The sequence below is a fragment of the Carlito syrichta genome, unplaced genomic scaffold (assembly GCF_000164805.1).
Source record: "Carlito syrichta isolate Samal-C Ts95f unplaced genomic scaffold, Tarsius_syrichta-2.0.1 Scaffold312719, whole genome shotgun sequence".
In the NCBI taxonomy this organism is placed as follows: domain Eukaryota; kingdom Metazoa; phylum Chordata; class Mammalia; order Primates; family Tarsiidae; genus Carlito; species Carlito syrichta.
In genome coordinates this window covers 278,696-294,254 of record NW_007256815.1, presented here as the reverse complement: position 1 = coordinate 294,254, position 15,559 = coordinate 278,696, and the positions used below count along the sequence as shown (strand labels likewise).

The window sequence follows — 15,559 nt, the reverse complement described above, 5'->3', positions numbered from 1 at the left end:
TCACCTCAGCCTCCCAAAGGCGCGGGATTACAGGCTGAGCCACCGAGCCTGGCTAATGTATATTCTTATTTCATTCCTTTCTTACACAAAATGTAGCATATTATATATACAATATTATGCCTTTTTTCTTCACTGAACAAACACTGTCTTAGAGATCTTTCTGTAATAGTACATAGGAAGTGTCCTCATAAAATTTCATAGGGGCTTGCTTATTTATTTATTTATTTATTTGAGTCAGAGTCTCACTCTGTTGCCCAAGCTGGAGAGCAGTGGTATGTTCACGGCCATCACAGCCTCAACCTGCTGGGCTCAGGTGATCCTTTAGCCTCAGCATTCCAAGTAGCTAGAATTACAGGCATGCACTTCTATGCCTGGCTAATTTTTAAAAAATTTATTGTAGAGACGAGGTCTCGCCAAGTTGCCCAGGCTGGTCCCAAACCCGTGGGCACAGGCAATCCTGTCACCTCGGCCTCCCAAAGTGTTGGGATTATAGGCATGAACCACCCCACTCAGCCTTATAGGGGCTTATTTAATTAGATTCCTTTGATCGACATTTAGGTTGTTTCTAGTGTTTCTGTCATAAATGCTGCAGCGAGTGGCAAGATGGAATTTCAAATATTTCGTGCCTTTGCAGGTGCTTCAAGATGAACTTCTTAGAGTAGGACTGGGAGGAAGTTAGCTGCACGTTGCATCCTGTGGGTACACTTTTCAGTCTCTTCCCCCAGCATCCTCCCATCAGTACTCACCTACCTGTCTGCCAGGGCATAACCAGTCCTGGGTTCCCTGTATGTAGGGCACTTACTGCTAGGTCCACCTTCTCAGAGCTTTCTGGGGTAGCAGAGGTTTCTCCAGAGTTGCCTTACTTTCCTCTGCCCTGAATGCCCCCATGCCTTTCATGCTGGCCATAGCAGACATGGTGTGACTTGCCAGTGCACATTCTGCAGCTCTGATTCAGTCCCTGAGATGTGGGCTGCTTGAGGGCAGGACTTGCCTCCCCGGTTCCTGCCCCAGGGCACAGATAGGCAAGTGCAAGTGGAGCCTCCTCTCCATTAGCTACCCAGCTTTATGACTGGTGTGGTCCTTGTCATATTTGGCTCCTCAGAATGGATGGTGTAGGCCACCGAGAGCTTTGGGCCTGAGCTTATCCATGCCATGGTCTCACTGAGCTGTGCCTACCTTGCCCATTTCCAGCCTGTCTCTCTGAGATGTGGCTACCCCCTCAGTCCTTCACAAACACTGATGGAAGGTCCCTTTTCCAGGTACCAGCATGTGGGTGAGGAGTCATGAAGGAGTAGCACACAGATCGTGTCCTCAGCAAACCTGTTGTCTAGTGGAAGAGACAGGCTGGGGTAAGTAGTAGACCTGTGGATGCCATTGTGGGGTAGTGGCACTTCTGCCTGCAGGTGTTGGGAAGATACCATCAGGGACCTGAGTGGTGGAGTTCTCAAAGGTGAGGTGCAGTCTGCCTTGAGGGGTCCCCTATCCAGCCCTTTGGATGATCTGTGAACAGTTACCCAGCAGGATATCCAGCATGGGCTGGTTACCGCTGAGGTGAAGTATGTACCTGGAGCCCCTGGCTGCCAGTGGCTGAACATGACTGTATCCAGAGCCCCTGCACACATCTCAGTGTGGTCAACAGCGCCTCTTAAGAGTCCATCACTGCAGTCCCCATCCCCAGATGTCCTCTCTGCCCATACAAATAAAGTCTGTATATATGTAACACCTTTAACCATGGTTGTGCCAGCCTCTGTACCCATTGTCATCATATTGTAGTCACTCTCTCATGACATTGAAATCTACCTTATCTTGTTTTCATTTTTTTGAATTGTTGTCTCACTCTGTCGCCCAGGTTGGAGTGCAGTGGTACATTCATAGCCACCCCAGCATCGACCTGCTGGACTTCAGCTATCCTGCTGCCTCAGCCTTCCAAGTAGCTGGAATTATAGGTGCATGCTACCATGCCTGGCTAATTTTTTATTTATTGTAGAGACGAGGTCTTCCCAAGTTGCCTGGGCTGGTCTCGAACCCATGGGCTCAGGCAATCTACTCGCCTCAGCCTCCCAAAATGCTGGGATTATAGGCTGAGCCACCAAGCCTACCTCATCTTATTAACAGATACATCTGTATAGATGTTATTCTACGAATGACTATATATAATATATTTTTCCCAGATTGATGGGCATCTAGGTAGTTTCCCTTTTTTTTCTCTTATAGATATTGCTACAAATAAAACCAAATCTGACTGAGTGCAGTGGCTTTTGCCTATAATCCCAGCACTTTGGGAGGCCAAGGCGGTAGGACTGCTTGAGTCTAGGAGTTCAAGACCAGCCTAGGCAACATAGCGAGACCTCGTCTCTACAAAAAAAAATGTTTTAATTAGCTGGACACGGTGGCACACACCTGTAGTCCCAGCTACTTGGGAAGCTGAGCCAGGAGGATCGCTTGAGCCCAGTAGTTTGAGGATACCATCAACTGTAATTGCACCACTGTGCTCTAGTCTGAGTGACAGAGTGAGACCCTGTCTCTAAAAAAATTTTTAAAACACAGACAGACAACCAAATATCTTGGTTATGAGTTACAGGCACCTACTCCAACAAGCCTAAGCACAGTAGGGATGTGAAGTCTTCAGAACCAGAAGGGCAGGCAGGTGAGGGGCATTGGGCCAGTCCTGTCACTGCCAGGGCCCCTGAACCAACTGCCCAGTCACTGTCCACTGCCCTGTTGTGCATAGGCTTTCCCCCTGCAACAGGCAGCCTGGGAGGCGAGAGGGCTTTCTTCTTTCTATCTCCCCAGTGACCTCCTGGTCCCTCTGGCTGTGACTGGCTGTAGAGGTTTTAGAAGGGTGATGTCCTACTAAGAGTGAGTCACATTTTGGGTGGGCGTGGTGGCTTACTCCTGGAATCTCAGCACTTTGGGAGGCTGAGACTAGAGGATTGCCTGAGCCCAGGGGTTTAAGACCAGTCTGGGCAACTTGGTGAGACCTCATCACTACCATAAATCAAAAAATTAGCCAGGCCTGGTGATGCTCACCTGTAGTTCCAGCTACTTAGAAGACTGAGATGGATGGATCGCCTGAACCCAGTGGGTTGAGGTTGTGGTGGCTGTGAGTGTGTCACTGCACTCTAGCCTGGGCGACAGAGTGAGACTCCAACACACACACACACAAAATGTACATTTTAAGGTTGGATATGCACCTTACAGAGGCGTACAATGTATATACTCTTACTTGTGATATCGGAGCCTGCAGCAGGTTTCCCCAGCCTCCCACCCTGCCAGCAATGCAGCACCCCATCCTCTTCCTGCTCCCTTCCTCTCTTTTCTCTCTCTGAACAGCACATGGCCTCCACCTACCCCTTGTCCTTGTCTCTGGGTACATAAAGTGATAGAGTGGTATCACCCCTCATGGGCTCTGGCTCTCATGGTATCACAGATGCTGGGAGGTGGGCTCTATATGGTAAGGTACTGTGGTGGAGTGGTTAACAGGGCAGCTCTGGATCTAGGCATGGCCTTGGTTTCCCCACATGCAAAATGGGGATGATGGCAGGGACCTGCTGTAGGAGGGCTTTGGCAGTGGAGATGAGGGGTGGTGCTGAGACATTTATGCCTGGGGGCATGAAGCTGTCCTCACAGTGTCTGCTGGGAGCCTGAAGGCCAGATGGCCTAGTAGTGTGCACATACACTGGGGATGGGGGACAGTGGCCAGTGTCCTTCCTGAAGGCTCCTTCGATCTGGGTCCCATACTCAAGTGCGGGTCACCTGCAGTTGGAGCTGAGAACTGGAATAAGCCGACTAGATTATCTGCTTGACATTCCAGGGAGGCTTTGGGGAGTGTTTGTGGACTAGGAGGAGCCGCCCTGCCCAGCCCACTCTTGACCTGGGTGTGGTATGGTGGCCATTTGGTAGAACTTTACCAAGCCAGCCACCAAACCTTCATGGCTCAATGGAGGGGCAAGTCTTCTAGGCTCTGGTGGGCTGTTCCTGGCCCATCGTGTGACTGGAAGGAGGGGCCAAGGCTTACTGAGTTCAGCTGGGGCAGCCAAGATTCAGGTAGGTGGAAGACGGCCTTTCCTTCTGGAGCCCTTAGACCCACTGCCGCTGACCTTTGGCTATCCTTTTCCTTCTAGGTCTGGCTTCTGTGCAGGGAGGCCAGGCAGGCAGCACCTTGGGAACCAGGGAGGAGGGTGGGGAGCTGCAAGCTTAGGGCCCAGTCTGGAGGCAGCTAGGTGCTGTGACACCTTGAATGGAGGATTATCCCAGAATGGGGCTCTCACTGTAATGGCGCCCTGAGACTCCCTGTGTTCACTTTGGGCATCTCATTTTCTCACAGAGGAGGTAGTTGGACCCTTAAACAGGGCAGAGACCCACTCAAGGCTACATGGAGACTGTCCTCAGGCAGCTTCCAGTGAGGTGCAGCTGCCCTGGGGTGCCTTGGGACTTTGAGAAGGTGGGCCTTCCAGGGTTGGGGGCTGAGCACCCATGAGCTGTGTGCATTTTGGGAGGACAGAGCCTCCTGTGCTGCATGAGGTATTTGGGGCTGGATCTGTAGCTCCCCAGCCTATACTCGTCCTAGTAGCAAGAAGTCCCAGGGGCCGAGGGCTGGGGGTGTTCAGGCTATCGAGATGCTGTTCCCTGATGAATTTTCATAGATATGTCTCAAAATGAGAAAATCAAAAGACAATACATTTGAAAAGTAGTTGCTGGCCGGGCTTGGTGGCTTAGCCTGTAATCCCAGCACTTTGGGAGGCCGAGGCAAGTAGATTGCTTGAGCCCATGGGTTTGAGACCCGCCCAGGCAACTTAGTGAGACCTCGTCTCTGCAATAATTCAAAAAAATTAGCCGGGCATGGTAGTGCGCGCCTGTAGTTCCGGCTATTTGGAAGACTGAAGTGGAAGGATCGCTGGAGCCCAGCAGGTCATAGTTGCGGTGACTGGGAGCATAGCACTGCACTCCAGTCTGGGCGACAGAGTGAGACTTCAACTCAAAAAAAAAAGAAAAGAAAAGTGGTTGCTGCTCTCAGGTTGTTTTCTGTAGGACATCAGGGCATCAGAATAGCTTTTCTTCTATATCAGGGCATCAGAATAGCTTTTCTTCTATAAAATGATAGATGATGTCTCTTAAATCTTTCCTTCTCATGGCCAGAGACTCATGGCCAGAGGCAGCATGCCTTGCTCTTTGCCTGTGATCTCTTCAGGTGGGAGTAGGAGACTTCTATCCAGGTTGATTCCCTGGCAGGCCAAGACACTGACCACAGAGAGGTGGGGTTCTCACCTTGCCAGCCCTGTCAAAAAGAGGGTATGGGCTGTGGGTGGCCAGCAGGGAGGGAGGGTCCTCATGGATGGGGACCTGGCCCCCAGCCTGTCTCTGGTAGGGACACTCTATCTAGAGGGTAAGGGAGGACTGGGGACCTGGGCAGAGTGTCTGACCAGCTTTTCTTGCCCTGGCCTCAGCGGTCTGTGGAAGTGGCCACACTTGGGAGCAGGCTGCTCAGAGTGCTGCCTGGAAGAGCTCTTTCCTTGGCAGAAAGCAAGTCAGGCTGGGGCCACTGTCCTTGCTGGTCCCATCTACAGGAAGCTTGCAGAGTGAGAGTAGGTCTGGGGTAGATTAGTGGAACTCCCAAGTAAATTGGGGGCCTCTGAACAGGAGGGACCTGACCAACCTAATTTGATCTGGCCTAGAACAGTTCCCTTCATGGAAGAAGGGGACATTCACTGAGATCCCTGTGTACGAGTCCAGGAAGAGAAAAGTTGGGTCAGTATCTAGATGGCCATGAGACCTGGCTGAGAAGAGAATGGAACCCCTGGTGGGCATCTTCTGTGTGGAGCATGGCCAGTGCCTTCCGAGGAGTGACCTGTGATCAGCCTAGTGACTACATTTCTTGTGTTGGGCAGGACTGGGTCATAGTAGGTAATTGGGCAGGGCTGTGCCTGACAGAAGCTGCCTGTCTGTTCCCATAAACGCCAAGCCAGGTGAGCCACCTGTACCTATGTTCACACAACCTGGACTTTTATTGCAGCCTAGGACAGTTGAAGAATTGACTGGCTTGGTCCAACGAGCACTGTTAGGAAGAGTTCTAGACACTGAGTGGTGAGAAGCTGGGGTATTGGCCAGGACAGGCTGAAGCCCAGGGGCAGGGCCTGCCTTTGCAAAATCCTCAGGGCAGTTCAGTTTCAAGAGACCTTGCCCTGCCCAGCCTGGGGGCAGCGCCTGGCCCTTGAGGGGCAAGCTCAAGGGGAAGGCCTTGCAGTTCTCTATGTCTCTTATGACAGCAGTGGCCTTTTCTGGAAAGTGTGGGTGGGAAGTGTCTGAGCCCTTCTCCCCCAGGATTGTTACCCTGCAGCGCTCTCTGAGGCCAGAGGGTTGACCTTATGAAGGACACGGCTGGGAGCCTGGTTTCACCTGAGACCTAGTGCAGGAGCTCTGGGGAGCCTGCCCCACCCCAGAGCTGACCTTGATGTACTTCCTTGCTCCTCAGGTGTGTGCAGCTACAGGAAGCAGAGGCTCTCCTGAAGACACTACTGACAAGCCCTCCTGTATCCTCAGTGCCCTGGCTGCCTAAAGAGACTCACCCTGGGTACTTGGGACCTGGACCTCAGGACTCTGACCACATACCCTGCCCCGGCCTCTGTGACTGTACCTCTTCATGAGAACTGATGCACTGACCAAGGGAGACAGCTGAGAGAGGTCAGGGGCCTGGGCCATGGCTGCTTTCAGGCCCCACCCAGGATCTTGAGGCCTGGAAGGTGAACAGAGGGCTCTAAGGGGCTTGCTGCTGATTTGCCCTGTCCTTCCTTCCCCCTCGGCAAGGTGCCAGGAAACTGGAACTTTCTTATCTGGGTAATTAGCTTCAGACCCTGGACTGAGGCTGGCCAGGTCTCAGGGCTGCTTCCCACAGGCTGTGCACCCTGACCCCAAGAGGGAGGTGAGGCGCTGCTCATGCAGAGCCCTGACAATTGAGCAGCTAGAGGCCACGCCTGCCTGGGGAGCAGGCTGTGGATTCCTCCTACGCTGTCCTCTCTGCCTGAGGCCTGCATCTTCAGGGCTGCCTGGGCCTGGTCACCGTGTGGGGCCTTCTGACCCAGCCTTGCCAGGGGCCACGGGCACCGAGCCTTGGGAAGGGGATGCCCCCAAGGGTGCCAGACCAGCCAGCTGCCCTGCCCCTCAGGCCCGGCCTGGCCCCCGAGCATCCCACTCTGGTACCCCAAGCAACTCTGTGGGCAGGCAGTCCCCGCTATGGCCGAGCATCTGGAGCTGCTGGCAGAGATGCCCATGGTGGGCAGGATGAGCACACAGGAGCGGCTGAAGCATGCCCAGAAGCGACGTGCCCAGCAGGTGAAGATGTGGGCCCAGGCTGAGAAGGAAGCCCAGGGCAAGAAGGGCCAGGGGTGTCGGCCCCGGAAAGAGACAACTGGCCAAGGGCCCCAGAAGCAGGTCCTCTTCCCTCCCAGTGTTGCCCTTCTGGAGGCCGCTGCCCGAAATGACCTGGAAGAAGGTGAGTGTGGCTGAGCCCTAGGCTGGACACAGTGGGTGGCCCTGTCCCTGGACATCTGAGTGATCCCGTGCCAGGGCTTGGAGCTGGGCCTGTCCACAGCTCCTGGCCTCCTCAGCCTGGGGCTTGGGTCTCCCCATCGGGCAAGCTCCAAGTGGTGGGCAACCCTGAGGACAGCAGTCCTTCAGGCAGGGATTGCACATAGAGGGGTCCTGCTTTGAGTTGAAGCTGAGTTGTGGGTGGTGAGGTCATGGACTGGACCTATGGGGTGGGCCCACAGGAGCGACTGAGCAGAAACCATCACTGCTCCTTGCCAGGGTACTGGGATGCTCAGGAAAGCCCTGGTTTCAGTCTCTATAAAGTAGGATGGTACCACCCTCTTCTGTGAGCTAGAGAGCTAGACAGTGGGGCTAGCCAGGCTTGAGGTAGGCCCAGAGCTCACACTGGCGGGCCCCCTCTTGATGCTCTGCCTTTGACACCTTCCTCTCTGTTGGAAACTTCCGAATTTGATGACAGGCCTGGGCCTCATGCCTCATGCTCATGGGCCCAGCTGTGTGCAGGTTCCATTTCTAGTGCCCTGAGGTTTAGAGGAAGGCATCTCGGTGGCTCTTGAGAGCCCCTCTTGCCTCCCTTCAGAGCAGAGGATGACGAGAAGCAGGCAGTGCCTGGCTTGCGTCTTCTTATGTGGATAGGAGCCCTCCTGAGATGCCTTGAGGCAGGGAAAAAGAGAAGGAGGCTGCCATGGTGTACCACATGCCAGAGCACAGGGAGCTGTGGGAAGGCAGGTGTATCTTCCTGCTGCATGCCAGGTGTGGCGAGGGAGGACACTGGTGACATTGGTAAGAGTCCGGGTCTGGGATGGGATCTCTGAAGGGGAGCTAGGGCAGGCATGAGCTCTGCTGATGGGGAGCCTGGAGTTGGTCCTGGAGGACCAAGAGATCATGAATAGGCAGCTGGCAGCTGGTCATCGGGGAAGAGCAGAGGAAGCAAGCTGGTGGGTGCTGGCGCAGGGCTTCTCGGGTTCTTCATGAAAATTGCCTCTCATGCCACAGGCACTGCAGCAGCCTGGGGCAGGGAGACCTCTGGGCTGGAGGGAGGCGTGGGATTGTTGGAGGGCTGCTCTTACACAGGAGGGCCTGTTCTGGGGTCTGAGGGATTAGAGCGCCACAGTGCAGGGCCTGCTGGAATTGGAGACAGAGGGCTTCTGGGAGCGTGGCCTGCTTGGGGTAGACAGATGCCTGGTGCTCCTGTGCCCTCCTCTGGGCTCTGGCGTGCCTCCTGCTGTCTGCACTACTCTCTTCCTCATCCTTCCCCAATTCGTGGACTGCAGCACCGTTGGCCAGGTACCCTCAGGCCCAGGGCCTGACCAAGGGTGGTATAGGCCAGTCACAAGACCCTATCCTGACCTCACCTCCTGTTTTTTGCAGTCCGCCAGTTCCTCAGGAATGGGGTCAGCCCTGACCTGGCCAATGAGGATGGCCTGACAGCACTGCACCAGGTCAGCCCGCACTGGGGGTGAGTGGGGCAGGGAGACTGGCCCCAGTGCTCTGGCCGCTTAGGTTGCGTGGTTTGCAGTGCTGTATTGATGACTTCCGTGAGATGGTGCAACAGCTCCTGGAGGCTGGAGCCAACGTCAACGCCTGCGACAGTGAGTGCTGGACACCTTTGCATGCTGCGGCCACCTGCGGCCACCTGCACCTGGTGGAGCTGCTCATTGCCCGGTAGGGCCTGCTGGGCGTCTATGTTAGAGAGGGGCTTCCTCACAGATGGCAGCTCAAGTGTCTCCTCGTGTGAAGTGTTCCTGGCTCTTGGACTCCTGTGTTCCCATCTTTACTTTTGCTGACCCTGCCTGTATCCTGGCATGGAGAGCAGGGCCTGGGACCCCAGGGGAATGAGCTTGTGTTCAGGGCATTGTGGCTTCACTGGTATCCAGGAGCCTCCTCTCTTAATTTACCCACTTAACTCCATGGCAGAACAGAAGGTCAGGGGCTCAGACCATCTTTGGAGCAGTCTAGGTGAGGCTGGGTGGGTATATGGGTGGGTGGCAGTCCTGTCACACACAGGTGCCATGGAGTGGGGTGGGCACAGGCAGGCCCTCGGGTATATCCCGGCCGTGCTCCTCCACTGCACACAGGGAGCACCCTCTTCTGTATTCTGAACTCCTCTTTAGCCCCCTCCTTTCTCTGGACCATACTTCCTGCAGCTCAGCGGGGCTCTCCAGCAGAGTGGTTGCCTGGGTCTTACCCTTGCCACCTTCTGCTCCCCGGAATCCCCAGATTCCCTGCATCCCCCCAGCAGATGGGCCCATTGTGTGTGTTTATGGAGGCACCGGCCCCCCCGGAGGTGCCAAGAACCTGGAACCCAAATGGGTAAAGATTGCAGGATGGCCTGTTTGACTGAAGGGCAGCTACACAGGCCCTGAGGCAACCTCTCCCCATGGTGGATGGAGCTGGGCATCTCCTCCAAGTCTGCCCCATGCTTCCCAAGAAGCAGCCATAGGATAAGTAGGAGGAAGGCCTCTGCAGAGGGAGGACACACGGAGAGGGGAATAGGGGCCTCTCTAAATGAGGAGCTTGGTGCATGGAGAAGGGTCTTGTGGCCAGCAGCCATGTGTTTCCCTCCTGCAGTGGCGCCAATCTCCTGGCGGTCAACACTGATGGGAACATGCCCTATGACCTGTGTGAGGATGAGCAGACGCTGGACTGCCTCGAGACTGCCATGGCTAACCGTGGTGAGTATGACTGCTTGGCTGTACAAGGGCTGGGACCCTGGGGCATACTCTTTCTGAGCCTGCTGCCTCGCAGGCATCACCCAGGACAGCATCGAGGGTGCCCGGGCTGTGCCAGAGCTGCGTATGCTGGACGACATCCAGAACCTATTGGGGACTGGAGAAGATCTGAATGCCCCCCTGGACCATGGGGCCACACTGGTGAGGACTGAAGGGGAGAGGGGGGAATGGGACTGGACGGTTTGCTACTGGTGGGGCATGGGGCTGGAATTCAGGCTGGGCGACTTGCCTGCAGCTGCACATTGCTGCTGCCAATGGGTTCAGTGAAGCAGCTGCCCTGCTGCTGGAGCACAGAGCCAGCCTGAGCACCAAGGACCAGGATGGCTGGGAGCCACTGCATGCTGCAGCCTACTGGGGCCAGGTGAGTGTGGAGCTGGAAGCCCATGGGAGAGGGGGTGGGCTCCACATCTTGGAGCCTTTAGCAGCCCCGGCTGGTCCACAGGTGCACCTGGTGGAGCTGCTTGTGGCACATGGAGCTGACCTGAATGCAAAGTCCCTGATGGAGGAGACCCCCCTTGGTGAGATCCGGGGACCTACCTCCACCTGGTGGAGGGGACAGGTGGGGAGGGCACCCCTGATGCCTGCGCCCACTTCTCCTCAGACTTGTGCGGGGACGAGGAGGTGCGGGCCAAGCTGTTGGAGCTGAAGCACAAGCACGACGCTCTCCTGCGTGCCCAGGGCCGCCAGCGCTCCCTGCTGCGCCGCCGCACCTCCAGCGCAGGCAGCCGCGGGTGAGTGCCGCACCCTGTGCCAGATGCCCTGCTCCCGTCTTCATCTTGGTCTTGTCCTGTCCAGCCCCTCCAGCGGGCTCCGCCCCCTGCCCACCCCTTCGGGCCTTGTCCTTGCTGACGTCAGCTGCCAGGCCAAGGTGCCAGCCAGAACTTGGGGGCAGAGTCCACTGGGGCGGGCAGTGTCCTCCCCTCACTCAGCCCTCCCCCCTCAGGAAGGTGGTGAGGCGGGTGAGCCTAACCCAGCGCACCAACCTGTACCGCAAGGAGCATGCCCAGGAGGCCATCGTGTGGCAACAGCCACCGCCCACCAGCCCAGAGCCACCTGAAGATGATGAGGACCGCCAGACTGATGCAGAGCTTGAACCGCCTCTCCCAGAGGTGAGTGCTGGCTCCTGCTCCACCCAGCACAGGGGTGTGCCTGGCCCTGCCCAGGCTCCTAACCCGATTAGGTGCTCTTGTTCTCCCTCTGCACTGGCACCCTTGTGGAGGTGGTAGGAACTGGTACCCCACAGGGGTCAGCTGCTGCCCCCCCTTTCCCTTCTGCCCCTCCACAACCTCATAAGCCTGGAACCCAAGGCCAGAGGAGGTGAGAGGGGCACCTCCTAATGGCCTCTGGGGCCTTCACTCTGCCAACAGGAGGACAGCCCGGAGGTGGCCAGGCCACACAATGGCCGAGTAGGGGGCTCTCCAGGGCCGCACCTATACTCCAAGCGACTGGACCGGTGTGTCTCCTACCAGCTGAGCCCTCTGGAGAGCACTACTTCCCACGCCCTTGTCCGGGACAAGGCCCACCACACCCTGGCAGACCTTAAGCGCCAGCGAGCTGCTGCCAAGCTGCAGCGACCCCCACCCGAGGGGCCCGAGGCCCCTGAGTCTGGTCTGCCTGCTGACATCGAGACCCCCCAGCCTGAATGTGGTTTCAGGGCAGGTGGGGACCCACCCCTGCTCAAGCTCACAGCCCCATCCGAGGAGGCTCCCATGGAGAAGAAGCCATGCTGCCTGCTCATGTGAGAGGCTGTTGCCTCAAGGTGCAGAGGTCCTGTCCCAAGGCTCAGCCTGAGGTTGCCTCGCCACAGCTCCTGCCTTGAAGGCCCACCCCCAAAGTGTGCCCTGGTGCTGCAGGTGGGCAGTATGGAGTCCCCCCTGGCTTCCACCATCCAGGACACTGGCCTCCTCACTCAGGGATGGACCTGTGTCAGAAGACATGCCCGGGGGCATCTGGCTGCAAAGACTATTTTTATCCTATGACTCTTGATAAAGGGCTGTTTTGCCACCAAGCCTTGTTGTGTGTCTCAGCTGGGCCACTGTCCCCACAGTGGGGAGCAGGGTGTGCTGCTTGGTTGAGGTGCGACCCATGCCCGTGAGCACTGAGGCCTGTAGGTGCGCACTGGGGCATGTGGCAGCCCTGGCCCCTGTGTGGGAGTGAGGCCCATGGCTACTGGGCAAGAAGCCTGCTCCTCACCCACTCCCTCCCTCTCTGTATTCAGCCTCTTGGAGGCTCCTCTGTAACCCTTTGCTTTCCTGAGAGGAGCAGGGTGCTTTGGAAGAAGGCTCCCTGGGGCAAGGGCTGAGGTTGTCTGTACCAGGGGTGAAGGTCCTGGAAAGGAAGGTGATATTTTCCACAAGGCTCTTGCGCCAGAGCCAGAGGGGCAAAACGGGTACAAGGGTGGCGTCAGAAGCTCCCCTGGGGGGTGTGGGCCCCCAGTTCCTGGCGTGCAGCCCTGATCCTGGAGCCTGGCTGCCAGCTTCCGCCTGGGTTGGCATAAGGGACAAGCAGTTGGCCACTCCAGCTCTGAGCTGGCTGGGCACAATGTGTCAGGGTGAGAGGGGCCCCTTAGGGGCCTCAAGCAGGAAGGCTGAGGGCATTGCCAGTTCATCTGCCTATGGTGGGCAATTTTGCACCGCCACCGGTGCTGAATGGCATGGATTTGGGCCGCCCTCCCCTCTTGGTTTGGCACTTGTCTGGTCCGTTCAGTGTCCATAGGGCCTGCCCTCCCCTAGCATCAGTGGTTGTGGGGGAGGGCCGGGCTGGCTGCTGGTTAAATTTAATGTTCTCCTGCCTTGGGCGGGGCAGCTGCCCAAGGTCCACTTGCCACCAGGGCTGCTACTTGGGCCCTGCTGCCAGGGGGCGGGCAGGGGCTGGTCCTGCCTGGGGCTGGGCCCATATTAACCTGTGCTCTGGACTGGAGGCCAGAGGAGCAGTCCTGCACGCTGGGAGACTGTGTGGCAGCAGAGCTGAGAAGTGTGAGGTGAGAGAGGCTGGGGTGCCGGTCACTTGGGGCTTCTGATGACTTCTCTCCCAACCAGCAGGATCAGGAGCCCAGGTTCCCTTGGGCCTGAGGAGCTGCCTACAGCCCAGCTTAGAGGGCCGGCTTCCTGGACTCAGTTCAGGTTGAGTTGCTGGCCGCTGGGATAGGCCTCCCCTGGGCACGGCTTATCTGCTCTCTGCAGGGACTGTGGAGGTGGGGCTCTGAGGGCCTATCACAGCTCATTTCCAGTTCTTTCCACCAATTGGGAACCAGAGGGAAGGGGAACTTGGGTCACCCCTAGCCTGGGGTGTGGCCCCAAGGGCAACCCCAGCCTGGTGCCTGGTGAAAGGGCATGACGGCAGTCCAGAGCAGCTGAGGTCTGAGAGCCCAGGGCTGGCCTGCCTGTCTCCAGCATACCTCCCAATCCCCTGATCCCTTGCAGTGCAGATCAGGGATGGAAGTCTGTCCAACCACAGCCCTCTTGCAGCCTCTAGGCCATGGCTGCCAGACCCAGAGGGGCTGGATGGAACCCAGAGCCTGAACTCCTCCCTCCCCTCCCCCAGTACCCCTCAGGATTCCTGAGGCCTGGCTCAGTTACCTAGGAGACAGGTCTGCTGGCCCAAGCAAAGATGGGGGTGCTGAGAGGGATAGGCCTCCTCCGAGCCCTGCGAGGGTAAATCTCCAGTGACTCCGGCTTCCATTCTTGCCTTAGAGGTCACCCTTTCCAGCTCTGGCAGCCCCTCAGGGCTGCTGGGCCCAGGCACTTTGCTCTCTTCCCCTCCCCCTTCCCAGTCCCTAGGAGTTGTTTGAACCTACGGCTGTACCTACCCCCTATGTGGGTCTCCTGTTCTCCTGTCATGGGGACACTGGGCGGGCACTGGGCCTCACCCCAAGCCCCGCCTGCTGCCTCACCCACTCCCTCTGGCTCCCTGGGGCAGAACTGTGCCCGGACCGGTGGGGCAGGGCCCAGCTGTCCCAACTCCTTGAGCCCTTTCTAGCCTTTTCACAGGGGCCAGCAGGCTGCAGTGAACAAGGTACCCTCTTTTTGAGTCTCCCTACCCAGGTTCTCTTTCTCCCAGCCCTGGCCCACCGAGCCCGGACCCAGCTGCCCCAATCCCCGCTTCTGAGTCCTGCCACCTCCTGAGCCGCCTTCCTGCCTGGTCTAAGCAGAGTCATGGCCTTGAGGGCAAGTGACCAGAGCCAGGCTGCAAGGAATGGGCTGAAGGAGAAGGTGCTGACACTGGACACCATGAACCCGAGTGTGCAGAGAGTGGAGTATGCGGTACGTGGCCCCATAGTGCTGCGAGCCATGGAGCTGGAGCGGGAACTGCGCCAGGTATGGCCCAGGGCCCCAGTACTGCCAGCCAAGTTGCACCTTGGCAGCTGAGTCGGACCCCAGCCCCAGTGGCACACGGGACAAGGTCTCAGGGGTTGATAGGCCCTCGTCTCACGGCGGGCTCCCATCTCTTCCCAGGGTGTGAAGAAACCCTTCACAGAGATCATCCATGCCAATGTTGGGGATGCACAGGCCATGGGGCAGAAGCCCATCACCTTCCTTCGCCAGGTAAGACTCCTGCACTTCCCATAATGCCCTTTCTTCCTGTCCCCTACTCCCCACCCTAGCCTCAGCACTCGATCCTCCCAGGTCCTGGCCCTCTGTGTCAACCCTGATCTCCTGAGTAGCCCCAACTTCCCTGAGGATGCCAAGAAAAGGGCTACGCGCATCTTGCGGGCGTGTGGGGGCCACAGCTTGGGTAAGTGCTCGTGCCAGACCCCGTCCACCCCCAGGGAGCAGCAGAGAAGGGTGGACCTATCATCTCGAGGTGGGAGGTCCCTTCAGGACAGCTGCAGGGGATCTAGTTCAGCCATCCTCACGTGTGGCCTGGCTTCCTGCTCTGTCCCCGGGTCTAGGAGCCTACACGGCGAGTCCTGGTATCCAGCTGATCCGGGAGGATGTGGCACAGTACATTGAGAGGCGCGATGGAGGAATCCCTGCGGACCCCAACAACATCTTTCTGTCCACGGGAGCAAGCGACGCCATCGTGGTAGGCTGGGCCTGGGCAGGAAGACACAGGGACCCTTTGTGCTCGCCCGGATGTCCTGGCACTGCGGAACCAGCCTGGGGCGAGGGAAGGGTGCAGCTCCAGCCCCACCAACCCTGCCCTCCCCTCATCCTTCCTGCAGACGGTGTTGAAGCTGCTGGTGGCCGGCGAGGGCCGCACGCGCACTGGTGTGCTCATCCCTATCCCCCAGTACCCGCTCTACTCGGCTACGCTGGCCGAGCTGGACGCGGTGCAGGTGAACT

General features: G+C 57.5%; 2 protein-coding genes across 2 annotated transcripts in view; both read left to right on the top strand.

The window, feature by feature from the left end:
* The first annotated feature begins 7,109 nt into the window (after positions 1-7,109).
* Positions 7,110-12,282, top strand: PPP1R16A (protein phosphatase 1 regulatory subunit 16A). The gene is made up of 10 exons (XM_008069975.1): positions 7,110-7,489; positions 8,914-8,984; positions 9,062-9,207; positions 10,114-10,217; positions 10,291-10,415; positions 10,510-10,635; positions 10,717-10,792; positions 10,876-11,005; positions 11,218-11,383; positions 11,642-12,282. Exons 1-10 carry the CDS (start codon positions 7,231-7,233, stop codon positions 12,014-12,016), a joined length of 1,578 nt encoding a protein of 525 aa, XP_008068166.1. The 5' UTR covers positions 7,110-7,230; the 3' UTR covers positions 12,017-12,282.
* A 2,044-nt stretch (positions 12,283-14,326) lies between these two features.
* GPT (glutamic--pyruvic transaminase) overlaps positions 14,327-15,559 on the top strand; it is a 3,048-nt gene continuing 1,815 nt past the window's right edge. Inside the window, exons 1-5 of the mRNA XM_008069974.2 lie at positions 14,327-14,590; positions 14,729-14,818; positions 14,900-15,008; positions 15,166-15,299; positions 15,439-15,558. Of these exons, the coding sequence (XP_008068165.1) occupies positions 14,429-14,590; positions 14,729-14,818; positions 14,900-15,008; positions 15,166-15,299; positions 15,439-15,558 (615 nt within the window). The 5' untranslated portion in view covers positions 14,327-14,428. The remainder of the gene's footprint in view (positions 14,591-14,728; positions 14,819-14,899; positions 15,009-15,165; positions 15,300-15,438; position 15,559) is intronic.